At 42.7% G+C, this 25,360-nt stretch overlaps 1 protein-coding gene across 2 annotated transcripts in view; it reads right to left on the bottom strand.

Moving 5' to 3' along the window:
• Positions 1-25,360, bottom strand: part of calcr (calcitonin receptor) — a 221,362-nt gene that overhangs the window by 116,832 nt on the left and 79,170 nt on the right. For both annotated transcript variants that reach the window (XM_033042732.1, XM_033042723.1), the window contains exon 2: positions 4,685-4,772. In XM_033042732.1, the coding sequence (XP_032898623.1) occupies positions 4,685-4,735 (51 nt within the window). In that variant the 5' untranslated portion in view covers positions 4,736-4,772. The remainder of the gene's footprint in view (positions 1-4,684; positions 4,773-25,360) is intronic.

Genomic DNA, 25,360 nt, shown 5'->3' with positions numbered 1-25,360 from the left:
GCTCCCCCTAGTATGTACTTTTATAATATCGAGAAGTTGTTTATGCTAGTTAGTAGCAGTAGCAGCTCAGAGCTGTAACGTCTGTAGTTCTATGCTGTAAGTGATTTAATAAATATGTGTTGTATATTAATGTGTGTTTGAGTCAAATCATTACAACTGCTGATATTGATATTTGGAAACTAAGGAGGAAGTTAAGAATCAATCACATCGTTGGGGATCTGGAGTGTCATGTACTGATTGGACAGGGTAAGAATGGGAAACATTTATTTTGCTGATGGGGATTGGTGAACTAGATGGGCTAAGTATCAGTTTGCTCAGCTTGCACTACTTAATTCAATAAACTACTGTCTGTTCCGCCTGTTCAAGACAACAGTAAAGATCCTGAGTTAGATTTTACTTTACCCAGTGCTACTTCTTTTAAAAAAATATGCTAAGGGACTTAATCTAACACCAAATAATTGAATGTTATTGAGGCCTTTAATTTGCAAAGTTGTTTGAAATTCTCCATGCTGGATTGGTATAGATACCCCCAGGTGGCGCTTCGATGGCAGCCTCGCCGACAGTCTGTCTGTCCTTTTCGTCTTTTTAAAAATTTGTTTAGTGTGTTTAAAAAGTATGTGTTATTGTTCTCTGGCTTGTTTTATGTGGAGGGGAGTCAGGGGAAACTTTTTTTCAATCTCTTACCTTGCCGGAGATGCGATTATTTTCCAGATTGTATCTCCGGTCGCTCTGCGGCCTAACATTGTGGAGCTGGAGGCCTTGCTTGGGACTGACTTTGAGCCCCACCACGGGGCCTGGACTTACCATCGGAGCCGATTCCTTGCCTTGGATCGACGCTCCAACCGCAGCCTGCGGACTTCAACATCAAGGGATCGCAGTCTCGGGTTGAGACCGGTGTCAGGAAGCTCCAAAAGCCGCACGACATTCGACTAGCCCCGACCCGTGGTAGATCGCCCGGCGCGGGGGGGGCCGAGAATCCACCCTGATGCAGGAGCTTGATCGCCCTGACAATCTGAACAAACTGATCCTTAGCCCATCTAGTTCACCAATCCCCAACATGAAAATAAATGTTTACCATTCTTACCCTGTCATATTTCAGATTGTTCCGCTGGAGGACAAAGAAGGGCGAGATTGAACTTTTTTCGCCTTCCATCACAGTGAGGAATGTGGAGGAGTCGCTGTGATGGATGTTTATGTTAAAATGTATTTTGTGTGTTCTGTTGCTTTTTATTGGTATGACTGTAGGGCAAATCAAATTCCTTGTATGTTGCAAACATACTTGGCTAATAAAGTATGATTATTATTATGATTATAATAGGCATAGACTTAGACTTAGATCCTTTATTTGTCATTCAGACCTTTCGGTCTGAACGAAATGTCGTTGCCTGCAGCCATACATGTAATAATAAACAACAAAAACACACAATAAACACAAATTAACATCCATCACAGTGAGTTCACCAGGCACCTCCTCACTGATGGAGGCAAAAATCTTAGGGTTACTGTCTCTTCCCTCCTCTTCTCCCTCTGCGCTGAGGCGATACCCCACCGAGCGATGGTAAGTCAGTCCTGCGGCTCACTGAGCATAATGATTGTCTTAGATATGGTGGGCCTGTGTCTATGCTGTCACAACTCTATGACTTGATGACACTCATGCACGTTGAGACCACTGGATATATACAGTAACATGAAGTGATGTTTGTTGTCAGAGGCCTACAAGTTATCTTCCTCCACATTCCAACCTCCCTGATAATATCGTTCCAAAACACAGAATGCTATTCCAAAGCTCTACTCAAACCAGGTCCTTAAACCTTCTGCATTACTTCTCTGATTGCTGCCCCATTGCCTTTAAACCGCTAATGATTACACCACCACCCAAGAAATCAGGAGCCCTGTCATATTAAATCTTCAGCCCTTCCTTCACCATCAAACCGTGTCTCCTACCCTTGATACTCCTAATGCCCCAACAACTCATGCCACACATGTCCTGATATCCTGATCTCCAGTCAGTGACGCTCAGTGACCTGACCCTCAAAACCATTGAGCTAAAGTACCTTTTTCCCCCAATGGTAAATCCTTAAAGTCCTGACCAAAGCTTTGAACCTCAGCATCCTGACCCCAAAGATATATCAACACCCTGATGCCAAAGGAAAACCCTCGACGATCTGATCTCAGTGGCATAATAGCATTCCTCTTCCTCCACCCGCTTCCACCCCCACCCGCCCCCCCACCAACCCCCCCCCCCCCCCCCCCGCCCCACCACTGACACTAATTCAGCCCTCCATACACTTCCCCAAACCTCTATCTTTACCTTTATATCTTTATCTTTACCTATCTATACCTTTCCTTGATGATGAAGTATTTCACTGTGGTCTGACTACCTGTCAGTGATCGCATGTACCCAACTTTTCTTTGTTGCAGAAGCAGTGTCAGTGAGCTCAGAATCCTTGTGCACTGAGGAGAAGCAGGAATTCTGCTGGAGTCCGAGCCGCGGGTTCAGACACCATCGATGCTTTCATCCAGATCATCCAGTGCTATCAACCCAAGCTCACTAACTGCAGCTGTTGGTATGGTGAGGAGCTACACTTAGTTGTTTTTTTTCCCCTGGATCAAGAATGCAAGCATCTAATTGGTAAGGTAATTTTTATGGCCATTAGCTGTGTATAATATAAAGGCAGAACTCAGTAACTCACAGGCCTGCTATCTTGTCTACAATAAGTATACATAAACTTTAATAATGACTAAAAATGGTTGTACTGCATTGCATTATTTCTAGTTCATTACTCCCTCAACTGGTAGGCTTTATGACAAATAATATATGCTTACTACTGAAATCAGCAATATTGAAGTAAATAAATAGCAATCAGTTCAACCAGAAACATTTATCAACCCTGAAGAACTGCACTAATGGTTATTTTTAGGGCATAATCTCATCGGGCTGTTTACTTTATTTGCCCCGGAAGCAGGAAGGTCGACAATAATGGTCATTAGATGAAGAGCATATATTTGTTTTGTGTAGTGCTAGCTTTCATACAGAAGCCCTTAGGAAAGTATTTAATTCTATCTTAATGTTAGAAAATATCTGCTTTTGCATTTCATTATTTTTACTCAAGAAGCAGTAGTTATGTATTTCATGTTCACATTCTTCATCCCAAACCAGCCTCTCGCAGTTTGTTGGTGAGGGGATGGTAACTTGTCTAATCAGAACTCTTCACATTAATTTGGTGTTTTCTATTTTCTACCCCAGTGGAGAATGTTCACCTTGAGTGTCATTGTGATTTGCTTCGAATGGCCACACGGTGAAACCACATCCAGCAGTTTTCTCTGAAAGGCAACCCATTATTACTCCATTGTGTCTTATGGTTATAAACTCACCCCTCACTACCAGAAACAGTATGATCCAAAACTGAAAACAGAATATTAAACAGAAAAATTAACACCACCATTTTGACCAATGTATGGATTAAACTATTGTTGCCTCTACATAGAATATAGATCAGAAACAGGCCCTTGGGACCACAATGCCCGTGCCAAACATGATGCCAAGTTAAACTAATATCATCTGCCTGCACCTCATCCATACCCCTCCATTCGCTGCATATCTATCTTCCTATCCAAAAATCACTGTCGGATCTGCCTCCACAACCACCCCAGGCAAAACTTTCCACACTCCCACCTTTGTCTGCGTAAAAAAGCTATCACCATACATCTTTAAAAGCTATCACCTTAAAGCCTTGCCTCTTGTCTTAGACATTACCACACATGTGAAAAGGTTCTGACTGTCTACCATATCTATGCCTGGAACCCTGATCCACTTTTGATTTTTTTAAGATTTTCCTTCAGCATTCCGCTTTACAGAGGTAAGTGTACCATCGATTGAACTGGGGTTATATGATAAATGGAGGCTTCTTCAATCATCCATGTACCTTGTATTTAATTCATAAAACCCCATCATAAAAATATATTTGATTGTCAACTATGATTGTGACCTGACACTTCCTTTGCAAGTGGGGGAGCTCTAAACTACTGCAATAGTAACAAGTTTCGTTTTAAGAATCATCAATACTGTGACTTAACTCAAGAGTCTTCATATTTCTTGATTTTGAAGTCTGTCTGACTAAGTCTAAGAATTGCAAACAATTGATTGTATTCAAGACCAGTACGTAATGGGAGGTGAAACACCTTCTCACAAAGGTCTTACATTTTTAATCGAATCCTTTTAAAGACAATTATTTGTTTGATTTGTTTCCCACAAAGTGAGAAAGTGGTGAGGTTGCATTTTGGGTAATGCCAATGAGAGCAAGGATTTAATTAAATAACAAGAATCAAAACAGACAAAAAATAAACATTCAGACTGAGTCTGAAGGAAGGTCCCAATCGAAAATGTCACTTATCCATTTTCTCCAGAGATGCTGCCTGACCTATTGAATTACTCCAGCACTTTGCACTATCTTTAGCGTTAAAAACAGCATATGCAGTTCCTTGATATTACATTAAAAAATAAACATTCTCCAGGTTTTATGAGAATTGTTCCCTATTTTATTTTTTGATAATAAGGTGCTTTCATATTATTACTTGATCTGACTGGATTGAATGCAAAATAAAGCTTTTCACTGTACCTTGGTACATTCAACAATAATAAACTTAAACCTGAACCTTTATAGTTTGGCATTGTTTTACTTACTGAGGTAACTGCCACCGTTAACAGAATGGAATGTACAAGGAGTCTTGCCATAATTGTTTCCACAGGATTGCTGCCAATTATCCGTTTTCTGCAAGTGCAATAAAAATAGATGAACGTGTCAATAAGTTACATCAAATTATATCAAATGTACATGATAGAAAGAGGCAATTTGACTCAACAATCACATGCTCGAAGGTAGACAAGAATGATGGAGAAACTCAGCGGCATCAGCATCTATGGAGCGATGGAAATAGGCAACGTTTCGGGCCGAAACCCTTCTTGGAAGATGCTGCTGCACCCGCTGAGTTTCTCCAGCATTCTTGTGTACCTTCGATTTTCCAGCATCTGCAGTTCCTTCTTAATCACATGCTCGAGTTCACATCCCACATAAGTCATCTCACATTTGCAGCATCTCAAGTAGCCTTTGACATCCGTCAATATCTTCTCCCTAAAAGCACATTTACTATTTGCCTCAACTATTTTTCAAGATAGTGATTTCCACATTCAAACTAATCTGCAGCAAAGGATGTTTATCCTGAATTCCTAATTGATGTATTAATGATTACTCTATATATTTGATCTCTGGATTTGGATCTTCATGTTGAAATATATTCTTTGTCATGGAAATGGAAACAGGCCCTTCAGCCCAAACCATCCATGCTGACCAAGATGTCTATCTAAGCTTTTTCCATTTGCTTGTAATTGGCCCATATCCATCTAAACCTTTTCTATGCATTTACCTGTACAAATGCATTTTAAACATTGTGATTTTACCGTCATCCACTGCTAATTCTAACTGCTCATTCGATATGCACCATGTGTGAAAAGTTGCCCCTCAGGTCCCTTTTAAATCTTTCCCCTCTCACCTTAATCTATATACTCTAGTTTTAAACTCCCCAAACATGGTAAAAAAAAAGAATATGACCATCCACCTTATCTGCGCCCCTTATGATTTTACATGCTTCCATATGGTCACTCCTCGCCCTCCTACACTCCAAGGAAAGAAGTCCCAACCTATCCACCCTCTCCTTATGGCTCAAGCCCTCCAATCCCAATAATATTTATATGTATTTAGTCTACTTTATCGAGCCGGGCTTTCTGGAGTGCTGGTATGGGTGTTGTGGGCTGAAGGAACTGGTCCCCAGAGGGCAAGTATGGACATTGTGGGCCAAATGGATTATTGGGGTGGCAGCTCAGTCCCTCAAGCCTGATGTGCTGGCAGCTCACTCACGGCTGGTGGGCTGGCAGTTGACTCATTGCTATTCCTTGAAATTCCATTTCAAGCAGGGTGCAAGGCCAACAAATTCAAATCCATTTTCATACCATTTCAAGCAGGGCGCAAGGCCACCAAATTCAGGTGCAGTTTCCGACCACTTCAAGCAGGGTGCAAGACCACCGAAATCAAGTGCAGTTTCATACCACTTTAAGCAGGGTGCAAGGCCACCAAATTCATGCAGTTTCATACCACTTCAAGCAGGGTGCAAAACCACCAAATTCAAGTGCAATTTCATACCACTTCAAGCAGGGTGCAAGGTCACCAAATTCAAGTGCAATTTCATACCACTTCAAGCAGGGTGCAAGGCCACCAAATTCAAGTGCAGTTTCATACCATTTCAAGCAGGGTGCAAGGCCACCAAATTCAAATGCCGTTTCATACCATTTCATGCAGGGTGCAAGGCCACCACATTCAAATGCATTCATACCATTTCATGCAAGGTGCAAGGCCACCACATTCAAATGCATTCATACCATTTCATGCAGGGTGCAAGGCCACCACATTCAAATGCCGTTTCATACCATTTCAAGCAGGGTGAAACTACCATAAAACCAGACAAAACACCACACTCACAGTTCAGTAGACATTCACTGTGTTCAGTTGATTCACAGCTCAGACAGAGTCATGACCTCTCCCTCCCCATCATGAAGAGACTGAGCCACACTTACACTTCCAGGTTTTATAATCCCTCCCCCCTCCCAACAGAAAAGGTGTGGTCTTCATGGTGTGATTGACAGGAGAGAGATTCTCAAAAATATTTAAACACTAATAACACTTTTATTTTTAATTGATGGGAAGACTCCTCTGCACATGATGAGCGGAGGGGGGCTGAGTAAGATGGCCAAAAATCATAGCCGTAAGTGGTAGCGTTTTATCTAAAATCAATATACAGTGCAAACAGGAAGTTGTCAAGTTCAGTCGTCCAACCATTTGCAGTGCTTTTACTTCAGCCCAAACCCCCACAAACCATTTGTAGTGCTTTTACTTCAACCCAAAACCCCACCAGCCATTTGCAGTGCTTTACTTCAACCCAAAAAAACACCAACTATTTTGAGTGCTTTTTCTACAACCCAAAACCCCACCAACCATTTGCAGTGCTTTTACTTCAACCCAACACCCCACCATCCATTTGCAGTGCTTTTACTTCAAACAAAAACCCCACCAACCATTTGCAGTGCTTTTACTTCAACCTAACCCCCACCAACAATTTGCAGTGCATTTACTTCAACCCAAACCCCCACCAACCATTTGCAGTGCTTGTACTTCAATGCAAACCCCCACCAACCATTTGCAGGGCTTGTACTTCAACCCAAACCCCCACCAACCATTTGCAGGGCTTGTACTTCAACCCAAACCCCCACCAACCATTTGCAGGGCTTGTACTTCAACCCAAACCCCCACCAACCATTTGCAGTGCTTGTACTAAAACCCAAACCCCCACCAACCATTTGCAGTACTTTTACTTCATCCCAACCACCCACCAACCATTTGTAGTGCTTTTACTTCAACCCAACCCCCCACCAACCATTTTCCGTGCTTTTACTTCAACCCAAATCCCCACCAACCATTTGCAGTGCTTTTACTTCAAACCAACCACATTTCCATTTTCAAACCACATTAAGGACACTCAAGGTCAGTAAAACCACACTCACCGTTTAGTAAACATGTGTTCAGTGTTATTCACAACTCCGACTGGGAGACATGACCCTCTCACTTCCCCCATGTTGCAGAGGCTGACTGAGGCACAACACTTCTGGGTTTTATAGTCCCTCCCCCTCCCATCAGCAGGGGCAGCTGAGAGAATCTCAACATTTTTTAAACATGAATAAATCTTTTATTTTTCATTGATGGGAAAAATCCTCTTGTCCTGCATAGTGGAGGGGGAATCTGAGTAAGATGGCCAAAAATCACAGCCATAAGTGGCAGCGTTTTTTTTCTAAAATCATGAAACAGAAAAACAGGAAGTGGTTAAGATCTTACTTTTAGTAATATAGATTGGTAGCTAAAACGCAGAAAACTGCAGATGCTGAAAATGTGAAATAATTGCACAAAGACAGGTCAGGCAGCATCTGGGAAAGTCAAAGTTTCAGGTGATGACATTTCACCCAAGAAATCGTGTTTCTCTCCTCAGGTGCTGTCTAAACTGATCTTCATTTCCAGCAGTTTCAGCTTTCATATAGTGTTTTGGTTGATCTTATTTTGTATCTTCCTTTTTGTCCCTATTTCCTTTGTGCGGCGTAAATTCCTGAGCTGTGCACGTTTTCCAAATTGATCTAGTTACGTTTCTGAACAATTTTACCATAACATCAGTTTTAAACATCTAAACATTTAAAAGCAGATGTCCAAGGTCATATATGACAGTATAATGTCTTTATTTTTCCTGTGCACTATACTTAGTCGATTATGCAGTTGAATCCCTAGATGTATATGGTTCTTCAAATGGAGACGAGGAAACTATTTCTCACAGGGAGTGGTGAGTCTGTGGAATTCTCTGCCTCAGAGGGCGGTGGAGGCAGGTTCTCTGGATGCTTTCAAGAGAGAGCTACATAGGACTCTTAAAAATAGTCAGAAAACGTTCTCTCTTTTTTCCAGAATGTATTTTTTTCTGAATTAATTTGCCAATTGCATCCCCATGCTTCTCGTAAAAGGGATCGCTCGACTCATTCTTTCACCATTGCCCAACTATTGCTTCACCAAATTATCAAAATGCAGCCCAGAGACCATCACACAAACCTACCTCCCTTCCATTTACTCAATTGATACCTCAAGCTGCCTCGGCAAGGCCAGTAGCATAATCAAGGACAAGTCGCACCCTGGTCACTCCTGTTCTCCCCACTCCCATCAGGCAAAAGGTATAAAAGTGTGAAAAAGCCCACCTTCAGTTTCAGGGACAGTTTCTTCCCAGCTGTTATCAGGCAACTGAATCATCTTACCCCAACAAGAGAGCAGTCTTGACCTACTTTCTACTTCATTGGTGACCCTTGGAAAATCATTAATCGGACTTTTACCTTGCACTAAATCTTATTCCCTTTTCATGTGTCTATACACTATAAATGGGTCGATTGTAATCATGTATTATCTTACCAATAACTGGCTGGCACGCAACCAAAGCTTTTCATTGTACCTCTGTACACGTGACAATAAACTAAACTGAAACTGAACATGAGGATGAGGACATCTCTGAAATAATACCAAGCAATGAGTACAACACATCATATGAAATATAACATCTTTCATATGATGTGTAGGAAGAAACTGCAGATGCTGGTTGGACACAAAAAGCTGGAGTAACCCAGCGGGACAGGCAGCATCTCTGGAGAGAAGGAATGGGTGTTGTTTCAAGACGAAGATCTCGACCCAAAACATCACTCATCATGTATTGCCTTTCCACTGTCTGGATAGCACGCAAAAAAAACTTTTCACTGTACCTCGGTACACGTGACAATAAACTAAACTGAACTGAAAGTCTTCTTGTATTAGGTCTCCCTGATCCTTGGTAAAACACACCTTTTCCCCACACCTGCAATATGATTATTTATATCTTTGGACAATGCACCTCGGATTTCCGAATCCAATCGTTCATATAAATCATGGAAACACTTTTGTTCCAGGACTAATCCTTGGGGAATACTAATAACTGGCTTTTTAACATTTGGAACAACTGTTATTATTTGTTCATACTGTTCTTTGTGTCGTTTTGTTTAACAACCATCGTTTTACTTATACTGCTGCTTGACCTGTTACTCCACGTGATTGTGTCACGTCTCAATATCATTTGAGCCTTGTCATTTGTAAGCATAGAAAACTATGCCATCAGCTGCTAACAATTCCAATTGCTCCTCTGTTTCAGATCAGAGGAGCTGCTGCTGGAAAGTGCCAACACAATTCTACATTTGTTCATTTATTTCAATTTTATACGAATTCTGTTCCATTTAGGTGTACTTTGAATTTCAAAAGTCTATTTCCAGTTCAATTTGCTTTTAATCTATTTCCTTGCACTGATCCAAATATTATTAAAGATGATGAATAAGCTATTTCCCATTCCTCCACAATAAAAAACATATGATTATACAGAAATAACATCATACAGTATTAAAGGAGGACTATAAAATGATATATATGCCCAGAGAGTTCACCTCCACTATTGTGACTGCAGCCTATATCCCTCCTGATGCTAATGCCAAGCTTGCAATGAAAGAGCTGCATACTGCCATTAGCAAACAGACGCACAATCACTCCAACCTGAAGACTGTACTCCCCAAATTCCACCAACATGTCTCCTTCCCCACTAGAGTAGACAAGACACTGGACATAATCTACACTAACACGGCTGAAGCTTACAAAGCCGTCCCCCTCCCCCACCTTGGTCAGTCTGATCACCTCTCATTGTTCCTGCTCCCTAAGTACTCCCCACTCATCAGACGGGTTAAACCCACTGTGAGGACAGTTAAAGTCTGGTCAGAGGAAGCGGACTCCACACTTCAGCAGTGTTTTGGAAACACTGACTGGAAGGCGTTTACAGCCCAGGCCACCCTTGACTCCCACACGGACATTGATTCCTACACATCCTCTGTTCTGGACTTTATAAACTCCACCATCAATAGTGTCACCTCCCTCAAACGGGTGACCATATTCCCGAATCAGAAGCCATGGATGAACAGCGAGGTCAGGCTACTGCTGAAAGCACGGGACACCGCTTTCAGGTCAGGCGATGCTCGAGCCTACAGTTCATCCAGGGCTAACCTGAAGAGGGGCATCAAGAAGGCCAAGCACTGCCATAAGCTCAGGATTGAGGAGCACTTCAACAACAACTCCAACCCCCGACGCATGTGGCAAGGCATCCAGGCCATCACAGACTATAGACCCACCAACACCACCCCCACATCCAGCGACGCCTCCTTCCTTGAGGAGCTTAACCACTTCTATGGCCGCTTCGACAGGGACAATCTAGAGACAGCCATCAAGGCTGTGCTCCCTGCTGATCACCAACCCCTCACACTCACTCTCTACGACGTGTACGTGGCACTGAGTAGGACTAATGCACGTAAGGCTGCTGGCCCTGACGGCATCCCCGGGCGCGCCCTCAGGGCCTGTGCTGCGCAGCTGACAGACGTCTGGACTGACATCTTCAACCTGTCACTTGCCCAAGCAGTTGTCCCCACGTGCCTTAAAACCACCTCCATCGTGCCGGTGCCAAAACACTCCACAGCGGCAAGCCTCAACGACTTCCGCCCAGTTGCACTTACCCCCATCATCACCAAGTGCTTCGAGAGGCTGGTCCTGGCACACCTCAAAGGCTGCCTACCCAACATTGGATCCCTATCAGTTTGCCTACCGCAAGAATAGGAGTACGGAGGATGCCATATCAACGGCACTTCACTCCGCCCTCTCCCACCTCGACAACAGAGACACTTACGTAAGAATGCTGTTCATCGATTACAGCTCAGCATTCAACACCATTATACCCTCTAAACTGATCACCAAACTCGGTAAACTGGGCATCGACCCCTCCCTCTGCAACTGGATACTGGACTTTCTAACCAACAGACCCCAGTCTGTTAGGTTAGATAAGCACATCTCTTCAACCCTCACCCTGAACACCGGCGTTCCACAGGGCTGTGTGTTGAGCCCCCTCCTCTACTCCCTCTTCATCTACGACTGCACACCTGTACATGGTACTAACACCATCATCAAGTATGCAGATGATACAACGGTGATTGGCCTCATCAGCAACAACGATGTCGGCCTATAGGGAGGAGGTCTAGCTCCTAGCAGCATGGTGCGCTGACAATAACCTGGCCCTTAACTCCAAGAAGACCAAGGAGCTCATTGCAGACTTCAGGAAGTCTAGGGGCGGCACGCACACCCCCATCCACATCAACGGGACGCAGGTGGAACGTGTTTCCAGCTTCAGGTTCCTGGGGGTCAACGTCTCCGATGACATCTCTTGGACCCACAATACCTCAACTCTGATCAAGAAGGCTCACCAGCGTCTCTTCTTCCTGAGGAGACTGAAGAAGGTCCATCTGTCTCCTCAGATCCTGGTGAACTTCTACCGCTGCACCATCGAGAGCATCCTTACCAACTGTATCACAGTATGGTATGGCAACTGCTCTGTCTCCGACCGGAAAGCACTGCAGAGGGTGGTGAAAATTGCCCAACGCATCACCGGTTCCTCGCTCCCCTCCATTGAGTCTGTCCAAAGCAAGCGTTGTCTGTGGAGGGCGCTCAGCATCGCCAAGGACTGCTCTCACCCCAACCATGGACTGTTTACCCTCCTACCATCCGGGAGGCGCTACAGGTCTCTCCGTTGCCAGACCAGCTGGTCCAGGAATAGCTTCTACCCTGCGGCTGTCACACTACTCAACAATGTACCTCGGTGTCTGCCAATCACCCCCCCCCGGACACTCCTCCCACAGGAAAAACACTATGTCTGTATACATGTAAATATATTTATTTATTGAAATCATATTCTATGTCGCTCTTCCAGGGAGATGCTAACTGCATTTCGTTGTCTCTGTACTGTACACTGACAATGACAATTAAAGTTGAATCTGAATCTGAATCTGAATATTTTCTTGAAATTCAGATGGTGTACAGATTTAATCTGCTGCATTTTGATATGAACTGAACAATTAATCACGCTACGTGAACAGCACTGTAAAACCGATCATTGTGCTCCCTGTGTGTCATTCTCCACACATGGAGGCCGCTGGCCACCCAGCAGCAGTGTTAGTTGCCATGCAATATATCGTTGGCATGACTGCTGTGAAGTTGGTGAAGAAGAACTTCCATGGGCCATTATTCCAATGGCAAGTCTTAACCAGAGAATGTTGTGTCTCTTGCTGCAAACATGCCCATCTGTATTCCAGGTGAGAAACCATCAGTCAAACATTGATTACCACTTAGAACACAAAGTGCTAGAGTAACTCAGTGGGTCAAGCAACACCTCAGGAGGATGTGTGTAGGTGACATTTTGAGTCAGGACCCTTCATCAGGCTGATCTCATTCCCGACCCGAAACATCGCTAATCCATGTCCTCCAGAGATGTTTCCTGACCCATCAAGTCACTCCAGAACTTTGCGTTCTACGCAAGATTCTAGCATTGCAGTTCTGTGAGCTTCCATTGATTATCACTTTTAATGTCTTGGATGAGGATCTAGAATAGACATAGCTGAAAATCACAGCACATCAGTTGACATTTCAAGTTGAAGTCCCTTTGATAGAACTGGGGAAGGGTGATAGCACTTTAGTTTTAACTTGCAGAGAAGGTGGGAGAGGAATAGATAGGACAAAGGGGATGCTGTTGATAAGGATAGATTGCAATGGGGATTGACTGTTGATGGATCAACTCAAACTCAATTTGATGGCTAACTCAAAGAAGCTGAATATCTGAGTTGATGGCAATTAGAGAAAGCATAGAGAAATGCAGATCCCCATGGCTATGTAGGTCAAACATGCACGTGTGTCAAAAAACGGAGTCAATATCACAAGTGATTATACATGGCAGAACCAGCAGTTCTGGCATAGAGAGCTGGAGTTACTGTAGCTGCTGAGTTCCATGTTGCCTCTGGAATGCTGCAACATACCCAGACATAAAACAGGGTGCTGTTCATCAAACCTGTGTGTGTTTCATTGTAAAAGTGCAGGAGGTGATAGATGGATAGATCAGAGTGGGAGTAGGGCAGAGAATTGAAGTGACAGACAACAGGCAGCTCAGGGCTGGCTCTGCAGACTGAAATTAAAGGGCTGCAGACACTAAAAGAAATCACAGGTGTTCTTCTATTGTCAGATCTGGCCAGTTCTGCCATGGGTTCTTTGATAGTGGTTCAGTGATTCCCTCTCCAATGGCATGCCTTTCATTCCGACAGCTCTGCATTCCTTTGTTTGAGTTAGCTCTTCCTAGCAGCCTTCATTATTAAACAACTAGGTTATTCCATCAGCACCTTAATTCCACAGTAACCCTGGTATCAACCTGTCAGAGATATTCCTTTTATCCTCATCAAACTACTCCACCCTCTCTGGAACTTAAAATAAACATGCTTTCTCACTTTCCGAGTTCTGACAAAAGTCTTTGACTAGAACCATTAATTGTGTTTCATTTTCCATGCACGCTGTCTGACCTGCTGAATGCTTCATCTTCTGTTTTTATTTCAGACTTCCAGCAACTACAGTCGTTTTATTTTCATCTTTAATATATTTAATTATATCAGAAATTTATATTTAATTATATCAGAAATTTAATATATTTAATTATATCATAAATGCTGAATAAATGTGACAAATGCCCCTGGATGAATACGCTTTGTTAATGCTCAGAGACAAAAATGACAAAACCCTCTGGAATTGATGGCCTTGGTTGACATGGAGTCTTTGAACAAGCTCCACTTGAAGACACTAAAGGAAATTACAGACAAAATGCCTCAACTGTGCTCCTTTATGCGTACAGAATTTTATTAAACACCTGGAGTAAGATGCACAACTCTGCTTTGATGGTACTGATACAACATCTATTACCATGTGCTATTATTTTCAAAATAATCATATAATACTGCTTCATAAATCTGGTGTTACTAGGATACAAAATGAGGATTAAGGGCAAAAATTGTTACAGGTGTTCAGCAGGAAGTTTCAGAGAGAGACCTGTGGTTTCTTTCAATAACTCGTTTGATTTAGGTATTGATCATTCTCCCACCACGTTTAAGAGGAAAGGATGAATAATGACTGCCTTCAATACATCTGGCAGTACATTTATTTCAGAGATGTAAAAAGAAAGCAGGATCCTGCGACTAAAATTAACTTCACATGTGCACAAGCAGAGATCCAAACAAGGACATATCCTTAGAAAGGAGAAGAGGAGGAATTTCTGGAGCCAGATGGTAGTGAATCTGCAGAGTTCATTGCCACAGACAAATGTGGAGGTCAACTCATTGGGTATTTTTTAAAGTAAAAAATGATTAGTAAGGGTGTCAAAGGTTACGGGGAGAAGGTAGGAGAATGGGGTTGAGAGGGAAAAGTGGCTCAGCCATGATTTGATGGGCCAAATTATCTAATTCTGCTTTCACTTTGAGAGTCAACTTCAAACAACTAAATTACCTCTTCCCAATTGCATGCAAATATGCAAAATACCTTTCTCAAAGGCACAATTTCTTTTCTTAGACTGTCAAAATAATTTAGGAGCTAATTAAACAAGATGATTTAACTAGGTGATTTCAGAACAAATTTAACAGGGTGGCACTTCTGTAATTTCACTGAATATCCTGATTTCAAGGAGATGACATTGATCCAATTTCTGTTGAAAAATGTCATCATTTTCACATGGAACTGTGATTGTATCAGTTGAAGGACAGATAATCAACTGGGCTGATTGACCCTGGATGATATCAATAACTAAAGTCGACAATCAGAGCCTTGGTTTTACTGACATTGCGAGCAAGGTTGTTGTTTTGGCACCATTCAATCAGATAATCAATCACACTCCTATTCTCTCACTTATCATTATGCTTAATTAACAGTGGTGTCATCAGTGAATTTAAAGATGGAGTTGGAACTGTGTCCGGCTACACAGTCATGGGTATAGAGTGAGTAGACCAGGGAATGGTGCTGGGCCCTGTGGAATGTTGCAGAGCTGAGGGATCTTGGATTACAGGTACACAGTTCTCCGAAAGTAGCATCACACATAGCTAGGGTAGTAAAGAAAGCTTTTGATATGTGACGTTAATCACAGGGTATTGTGTATAAGGGTTGGGATGTTATGGGAGAGTTGTACAATGTGCTGGTAAGGCAACATTTGCAGTAGTGTGTTCAGTTTTGGTCACCCTTCCATAAGAAATATGTCATTAAGCTGGAAAGAGTGAAAAGAAGATTGATAAGGATGATGCCTAGACTTGAGGACCTGAATTTATTGGGAGAAGTTGGCCAGGAGCTTTGGAGGTGTGATCTTATAGAGGCATATAAAATTATAAGGGGTGAATGCACAGTGTTTTACCCAGTGTAGAGGAATCACAATCTAGAACACAAAGGTTTAAGGTGAGAGGGGCAAGATTTAATAGTTCAGTTTTGTTTATTGTCACATACAGAGGCAGAGTGAGACGCTTTTGTTTCGTGCTATCCAGTCAGCAGAAAGACAATACATGATTACAAATGAGCCATTTACAATGTACAGATACATGATAAGGGAATAACGTTTAGTGCAAGGTAAAGCCAGCAAAGTCCAATCAAATATAGTCCGAGGGTCACCAATGAGTTAGATAGTAGTTCAGGACTGCTCTCTAGTTGTGATAGGATGATTCAGTTGCCTGATAACAGCTGGGAAGAAACTGTCCTTGAAACTGAAGGTGTGCTTTTTCACACTTCTATACCTTTTGCCTGATGGGAGAAGGAATGGCCAGGGTGCGACTCGTCCTTGATTATGCTACTGGCCTTGCCAAGGCGGCGTGAAGAATCATTTATTAAGAGTCAATAAAAGGGAGGTTGGTTTGTGTGATGGTCAGCTCAGTCACTCAGGCCTGGTGGGCAGGCAGCTCAGTCACTCAGGCCTGGTGTGCTGGCAGCTCAGTCACTCAGGCCTGGTGTGCTGGCCGCTCAGTCACTCAGGCCTGGTGGGCTGGCAGCTCAGTCACTCAGGCCTGGTGGGCTGGCAGCTCAGTCACTCAGGCCTGGTCGGCTGGCAGCTCAGTCACTCAAGCCTGGTGGGCTGGCAGCTCAGTCACTCAAGCCTGGTGGGCTGGCAGCTCAGTCACCCAGGGCTGGTGGGCTGGCAGCTCAGTCACTCAGGCCTGGTGGGCTGGCAGCTCAGTCACTCAAGCCTGGTGGGCTGGCAGCTCAGTCACTCAAGCCTGGTGGGCTGGCAGCTCAGTCACTCAGGGCTGGTGGGCTGGCAGCTCAGTCACTCAGGCCTGGTGGGCTGGCAGCTCAGTCACTCAGGCCTGGTGGGCTGGCAGCTCAGTCACTCAGGCCTGGTGGGCTGGCAGCTCAGTCACTCAAGCCTGGTGGGCTGGCAGCTCAGTCACTCAGGGCTGGTGGGCTGGCAGCTCAATCACTCAGGGCTGGTGGGCTGGCAGCTCAGAAACTGCCAGAAATTCTGCCCAAAGCAGGTGAGAGACTCTGAGAGAGAACGGGGAGAGGGTTGAGAATCAATTTTAGACATTTTTCATATATTTCTCCAGATCACCGCACTGAAGGAGGAAAGTCTATCCTGGCCTGGACCTCACAGGGAGCCAATGAAGGGAGGGAGAAGAATACTGGAGTGAGGTTTAATACTTGCAGGGGGAATACTTACTGATGGGCCGAAGGGACTCCTTCTGGGCTAGTACAGGCCTGATGGGCTGAAGGGACTTAAAAGAAATCTCAGTGAAAGGCACGTTTTCTGGACTTTTCCTGGCCTGGCACGGGCCTTTTGGGCCAAAGTGCTAATACGGGCATTTTGGGCAAAAGGGACTGGTTTCTCGGCTAATAGGGGCCTTGTGGGCCGAAATGAGTGGTTTCAGGCAAGCCAAACAACTAATTTCATTTCATTTCCATTGCCATTTCAGTTTCAAGCACAGGGCTGGCCAAAGAACGCATCTCATTTTCATTTCATTTAATTTCCATTGCGATTTCAGTTTCAGGCACAGGGCAGGCCAAACAACTCATCTAATTTTCATTTAATTTCATTTCCATTGCTATTTCAGTTTCAAGCACAGAGCAGGCCAAACAACTCATTTTATTTTCAATAAGGGCTAACAAATCATTTATTGCAAGTACATTGCAGACTCACAGTTCAGTAGACTCACAGTTCAGTTGACTCACAGCAGAATCACAGTTGTGGCCATTCCCTCGCAATCTTCCAGAGTGACTGACACACGTCCAGGCATCCAGGGTTTTATAGTCCTGCACCCCCCCCCCCTCGGAAGGGGCATTACCTTCATCATGGTGATTGACAGGCGAGGGGACCAATCAGCTGATCTCAAGATTTTTTAAACATTCATAACTTTTTTATTTTTAATCGGTCGGAAAAATCCTCGGGGCTGCCTCAGTGGAGGAGGACTGGGAATAAGATGGCCAAAAATCATAGAGATATAGGGTATCTTTTTTTTGAAATCAATATAAAGTGCAGACAGGAAGTGGTCAGGATGAGACTTTTAGTTATATAGATGGGTCCAATGTGGGCAAATGGAACTAACCTAAATATGGCATCTTGGTCAGCATAGACAAGTTGTGCCTATGGGTCCATTTCCATCATCATTTTTAGCTGATGGAAAGGTTTGTGGTGTCAGAACACAAGGCATTTACTGCAGATTACCTATCCTCAAGCCTTGTAGTTGCAGTAGATATGTGACAAGTCCAGTTGAGTTTCTCGACAATGGTGAATCTCAGGATGTTGATGACAGAAAACCCCACAGTGGCAATGTGGGTGGTCTGGCCATTGGGGTAGCGGTGTGAGGAAATCCTGTACCGCTCCAAGTGAGACTCCCAAGACCAACTGCTCACCCGAGTGAAAGGACATCAACCTTAAACGTTAACTCTGTTTCTTCTTCCAAATACACTAACCTGCCTAACCTGCTGAGTGGACAAAGTTCTTTTTAACAGCTAAAAATGTATTTTTGTTACTGCTAAAATTACTAAATGTTGGTTGTTACATTGTTTAATTGAGTTAAGAGTGAATCCAAGCAATTGCTTGTCAATTTCTACTACCTCCGCAGTGTGACTAACAGCCTGTACTCTTAAAGAAACAGTGGTGTCTGATTACTGTGGGCTGCTCCGTCTGCTATAACCAAAATACATTATAAAGAGGGCTGTAACAACGAGAATTTACTGTATTACCATTTCGTAGCACAAAGGCACAGCAGAAAAAAAAATCTTAAATTTGTAAACTCACCATGCAATAAGCAGCAATATGTTTTATGAACAGCAACTATTCACTGGATAGTTGATAGTTGCTTGGTGTCTCCCCAGCTATTACCATCACCTTGCGCTTTTAAGCTTCAAATGGCAAATGTCTGCAGAGAGTGTGTGGTGCTTGCTGAATTTTTTTATCGCATCATAGTTTCTGGGCAAACCAACGGTTTTCAGTTGGATTTTTTGACTAAAGCCTGCTGACTAAAACATGCCTGCTGAGATCTCCAACCCCAGACTGGCAACAGTTTGTTGGCTTTGTGTGGTCACTACTCATTCCCTTGGCATTGAATGTGACTGGGTGAATGCGGAGTGACCACACATAGCACAACAGTCTGTGGGCAGACTGGGGTTGCAGCTTTCAGCTTTTTCACTCAAGACATCCAGGGTGCAATTTCCAAACTGAAGTATAATGCATTTGGAACACCTCAGCAGATGAGGCAATCAAGACTTTTGCTTACGACAAGATTGAGGCAGCATTCAAGCTTGGGCTGATAGGTAGCATTTGCAACTCAAATGCAAAGCAATAAACAAGAGAGAGAGTGTAGAATCAAGGAACTGCAGATGCTCGATTACAAAAATAAAAGGCACAAAGTGCTGGAGTAACTCACCATGTCAGGCAGCATCTCTGGAGAACAAGGATAGGCACCTAAGAAGGGTCTCAGACTAAAGAAGGGTCCCAACCCGAAATGTCACCTAACCATGTCTGCCAGGGATCCCACCTAACCTACTGAGTTACTCCAGCATTTTGTGTATTTTTTAAAAACAAAAGTGATTCTAGCTCACAGCCCTCAACATCCAGAATAGAATAGAATAGAATGCCTTTTATTGTCATTCAAACAGCTTGGTTTAAACAGAATTGCATTTTCTACTGTTTTACATTACAAAAAAACCCCCAAGACACACACTTAACACAGTTTACATAAACATCCATCACAGTGAATATCCTACATCTCTTCACTGTGATGGAAGGCAAAGTCGTATCTCTTCCCTTTGTTCTTCTCCCGCGGTCCAGCAGTCCAACTGCATCGTCGAGGCTAACTGGGGCTCCGATGTTAAAGCCCCCGGCGGGCGATGGTAAGTCCCGCGGCCGTTAAGCCGCGCTAGGCGATGTTAGGCCCCGCTCCGAGTCCTTTTAACCCCGCGATTCCAGCGGGAGAAGTTGCCATTGACAGAGCTCCAAAAAGCGGTCTCCCACCAGGGACCTGCGAGCTCCCGATGTTACCGTCCACCGGGCCTGCGACTGGAGCCTCCGAAGCTCCGGTCAGATTGCAGCCGCGCACCACCACAACTCTTCCCGTTCCGAAGACGGCCAGCTCTGCGATGGCGAGTCCGCAGGCTCCGCGACTGGAGCCCTCAGGTTGGTTCCAGTTGGAGGCCGTCGCCGGCTCCACGATGTTAGGCCCAACGACATTGCAGACCCGACAGGGAAAAAGTCGGGTCCCCGTACAGGGAAGAGATTAACGGTTCCCCCCCCCCCCCCACATACACAAAGCTAAAGAAAAATAATAAAAACTAGTCAAGACATACATTTAACGAGACAAATAATTTAAAAAAGACAGACGGACTGTAGTCGAGCCGCTGCCGTTCGACTGTAGTCGAGCCGCTAAACCACATCCAATTACAAAGCTCAGCGAATCTGCTATAAGGGCTCACAGTTTAATAACTCTGTGGAGGATCATATCAAACCACCTGAGATTACTTTATGCACAAGTAGTAAAAAGTGATTCAAAACCTTCTCAAAGGTAATTAAAGAAGAGAATTAATGCTAAAGTTGCAGTCATTTCCCATATTTCACCAAAAAAAACATCAATTTTTACAAATGTTGATAGCAGATCCCCTTTATGTCATCCACCAATTCCCAGCTTTCAGGTTTCAGCTCATTCGTGGAAAGAATGAATCACCATTTTCTCCAGGCAAACAAGACGAATAACAAAATTGTTTTCCAATTTATTTCCAGCCATTATCTCAGGTTGTACTGTATCATTTTATCTGATTCCAAGATGAGCCCCAGATACTATATCCTCTCTATATCAACGATTGTCTGCTTACATCTCCACGACATTGCCAATCCTTACCTCTACCTCAGCACATTTTCTAACTCAAGCTTCTCCATGCCTTGGTCATTCCTTAACTGATTATCACAATGCTCTTTGGGCCAACCTCCAAAACTCCATCAACAGCAGCTCTGAACCTAAGTCCATTTTCTTCACTGAAGATAGATACAATATGCTGGAGTAACTCAGCGGAACAAGCAGCATCTCTGGAGAGAAGGAATGGGTGACATTTTGAGTCGAGATCCTTCTTCTCCATCTGAAGAATGGTCTCAACCCGAAACATCATCCATTCCTTCTCTCCAGAGATGCAGCCTGTCCCGCTGAGTTACTCCAGCATTTTGTGTGTATCTTCAGTGCAAACCAGCATCTGCTGTTCCTTCCTACACTTTTCTACACTGAGTTCAGTTCCCCCAATGTATCCAATTAAAAATTCTTAGGACTAGAAAGTCACATCTTTCATACATGTTTTAATATTAAAACACTCATATGTCTATAATTTATACATTTAACACTTCTGTATTTTAATTCCAGTGAACTCAATGCTATATCTTGCATTTACCACGAAAACAAAGGTAAGATTCATTTAATTGTGCAATAAAATGAAAAAGGAAGTTTCATTCAAAGGAGAAATAATCTAGCATTTTTAGAATCCATTTTGCATTATCACTGGTTTTATTTTACTGATTTCACATTGTGTGATTTAGGCTTAGTTAACAATATTTGACAGCGTAGCTCCAGCCACTCTCATGAGATCAATTAAACCAAATTAAATGTATTGTCAATTGCAATCTTTGATTTTTTAAATTAAAATAAAGTAGCTGCTCTACAGAAATAAACTAAGAATGACATTACACAAATTTGTACGATTTGAATATGCTTATTGAAGAATGAAGCCCAACTCTTACTGTGAACTTTATCAATATCAGATATAAAATGACTCCCCTCCGGCATTGTCATCAGTGAGAAGATAATTTTATGGAAAGATTAAGCACAGTTTTGATTTGTAAACATAACATACCTGGCACAACTCCTAGTTGAAGCCTTGGCTTTGTAAACTGCCATGGATATATTCATAAATTCAAAAAAATGGAAGCATAGAAGGATCCCATACAGGTCTAGGTATTCTTAGCGTAGCTTGTTTCTTTTTAGTAACTTTGTTGTCATCTTACTATATTGTTATTTCCAAGTATCTTTAACAATTTTTTGGAATAGATTATATTACACCTTATATTAATTGATGACTGCTTTTGGCTGCAATAGCTTTTTTGTCTGTAATAGCTTTTGTCTGCAATAGGTCATAAGGTCATAAGTAATAGGAGCAGTATTAGACCATTCAGCCCATCAAGTTGACTCTGCCATTCAATCATGGCTGATCTATCTCTCCCTCATAACCCCATTCTCCTGCCTTCTCCCCATAACCCCTGACACGCGCGCTAATCAAGAATCTATCTCTGTTTTAAAAATATCCATTGACTTGGCATCCACAGCCTTCTGTGGCAAAGAATTCCACAGATTCACCACTATCTTAACAAATCTTCCTATTCTTATTCCTCTTCTTATAGAAATGGTTTTGTTATCAAAGCCTTCCTCCATCACAATTCTAGCGTTAATGGTATTTTGTTCTATCCTGTTACAAGCTACACTTTCACTGTCCTTTCAAATCTTCCTATAACTTTAACCTTTTTTATTAGATGCGATCTTAATACTCAGTGCTCTAATTAATGCAATCCAAAGATTTCTCATCATAACTGATTCTCTCCACCTATTTTCACCATAATAGCACTGAACCTTTCTCATAGCTTCAATATTTACAGACAAAGTTAAGTTTAGATAATGTAGATGAACCACGGCCTTACATTTATTAGCATCATATGACCTCAGAATATCAGTACTTAAAAAATGTGCCACCTACTATATTGTAGGAAACACGGCATTTAATTTGTACACAAACGACCCTGTAAACGCCATAGAGATACTGGTCATTTAAATTATTTTCTCATTAACAATATGTTAAAGTTAAGTAGTGCCCCACATTGTATTTCCCCCAAATAATGCCATGGAAATTTTAAGGGCATTTGCAAGGCAGGCAGGTCTCAGCCCAATGTCAGCACCTCCAGCTAAACAACACTCTTTCAGATCCTCTTCTTTTAAGATTATTTCACTGTTCCCTGGAGAAGGCTTTGAACCCTCAGTTTCCTGTGATGGAGTGGAGGACATCCACAGAGCCAAACCCTAGGCCCTGCCGTGAGTCATTACCACCTCCTTTCTTATTTACATTTACACAATAATTAATTGACAAATTGAAATGGAATCACTGCATGGTACAAAATCTGTCCTTTCACACTTTCATTTGAAATGTCATTTTATTAGCAGTGTCCTTAGGGCAGACTACCACGCCCTGCGAGCTGTTTCTGCCTCATAACATCCTACGGGTCCCCATTCCCCCACAAATGCACAATATCTCTAAACAAGCTGAAGAAACAGTTTTTATATTAAATTCACCCTGGTCACAGGTTTTGAATCACATTATCAGGTAGGTTTATAGTTCAATCGGTATTTAACATTGCTCCAGGAGACCTCATCTAAAATCAATCAGCTATTCACTTAAGTTTAAAGATTTTTTTAATAGTGATAGTTTATATTGGCACCTCACAAGGCTGGGGACATTTTATTTACTATTGTAATGTTTCCAAACAAAATGTTCCAGTTAATCTTTGTCTCTTTTTTTAAATATGTTTGGCTCTTGTTTATAAGTAGTAAAGGCATTAGTATTATTGTTAACAGTGAGAGTACTTGCATTATTACGGAGGATGTTATTATGACCTCCCTACATGAGCTCTTCGGTGCGATTGATCTGTAATTAGTAACACTCCAGTTAATGAGATTTCATCAGTAGTTGCAATAATCACAAGAATTTCATAGACTGCCTCCACCACAACTCCAGCATTAATGGTACTTCATTCTATGCTGTTACAGATCAGTGGAGCTACACTTTAATTGTCCTTACAAATCTGTCTATAACTTTCCACTCTTGTATTCGATGATATCTTAATGATCTCTAGTATAATTAATGCAATCCAAAGGTTTCTCATCATAACTAAATACTCTCTATCTATTTTCACCTTAATAGTATTGTACCTTTCCCATCGCTCCAATATTCCTGAAACAGTTATGCTTAGAATTCAGATAATGCAGCCGAATCAGTGTCTTACATTTATGAGCACCACATGACCTATGCAGTTAATATACATTTCCTTAGGATCTTCCTCATTATCTTTTCTTCTCTAATTCTAATTTCAGTGACCTTGTTACATAACATATAATTAATCATCTAATTCTCTTGAACCATTGTGATTGATATTATAGAGGAGCAGCAAATTGAAAGCTCAAATCAACTGAAAATCAAACAACTGCAGTTGCTGGGAATCTGAAATAAAAGTGAAAGATGCTGGAAATACTGAGCATCTCAGGCAGCATCTATCGAGGATGAAACAGGATCATTTCATTCATGGAACACCGTTCTTCAGAACTGGAAATGTGAGGAAAGTTTTAAATTGCAGTGTGGATTGGGAAGGGATGATTTGGACAAGTGATGACTTAGAAAGGGTGAAGCCAAGTTACTGCCCTGAAATATTATTACCTAAGCTGTCTGGTTGGTACGTTAATGAGGGACATGTAACGGCTGTGAAATGCAGTCAGAGCTTTCTGTATAGAACTGATACCAAAAGAAAACTGTTGGAACTACCCAGTAGATTTTGCTTGGTTAGGTTACACCCCAGCGGTATGAACATTGACTTTTCCAATTTCAGGTAGTCCTTGCTTTCTCCTTCTTTCCCCATCCCTTCCCAGCACTCCCACAGCCTACTATCTCCGCCTCTTCCTTTCTTCTTCCCGCCCCCCCATCCCCTCATTGGTCTGAAGAAGGATCTCGACCCGAAACGTCACCCATTCCTTCAAGAAATATTTTACATACAACTCTCAAGAGTAAACATGAAAATAAAAATCCTGGCAGAAGGAACAGTTGGAATAGTGCCATTTTCCATAGAGGGAGTACAGAGAAGGTTCACCAGACTGATTCCTGGGATGTCTGGACTTTCATATGAAGAAAGACTGGATAGACTCGGCTTGTACTCGCTAGAATTTAGAAGATTGAGGGGGGATCTTATAGAAACTTACAAAATTCTTAAGGGGTTGGACCAAGAACGGAACTCACTATCAAAACATGGAGGGGACGGGGGACACCATTTTTTGGCGGCCACGCGCGCATGCGCACACACACACACACACACGCGAGGCTTCGGAGGCTCAATCCAGCGCTAAAAACGGCGATTTTAAAATCGAGATCACAAAAACATGGGGGGGATGTCCCCCACCTCTCAAAACATGGGGGGGACGTGTCCCCTCTGGCCCCCCTGGGTTTTCCGCCCCTGGGTTGGACAGGCTAGATGCAGGAAGATTGTTCCCGAT

This window comes from Amblyraja radiata, chromosome 2 (assembly GCF_010909765.2).
Source record: "Amblyraja radiata isolate CabotCenter1 chromosome 2, sAmbRad1.1.pri, whole genome shotgun sequence".
Classification (NCBI taxonomy): domain Eukaryota; kingdom Metazoa; phylum Chordata; class Chondrichthyes; order Rajiformes; family Rajidae; genus Amblyraja; species Amblyraja radiata.
This window is presented reverse-complemented; position numbering and strand designations above follow the sequence as displayed.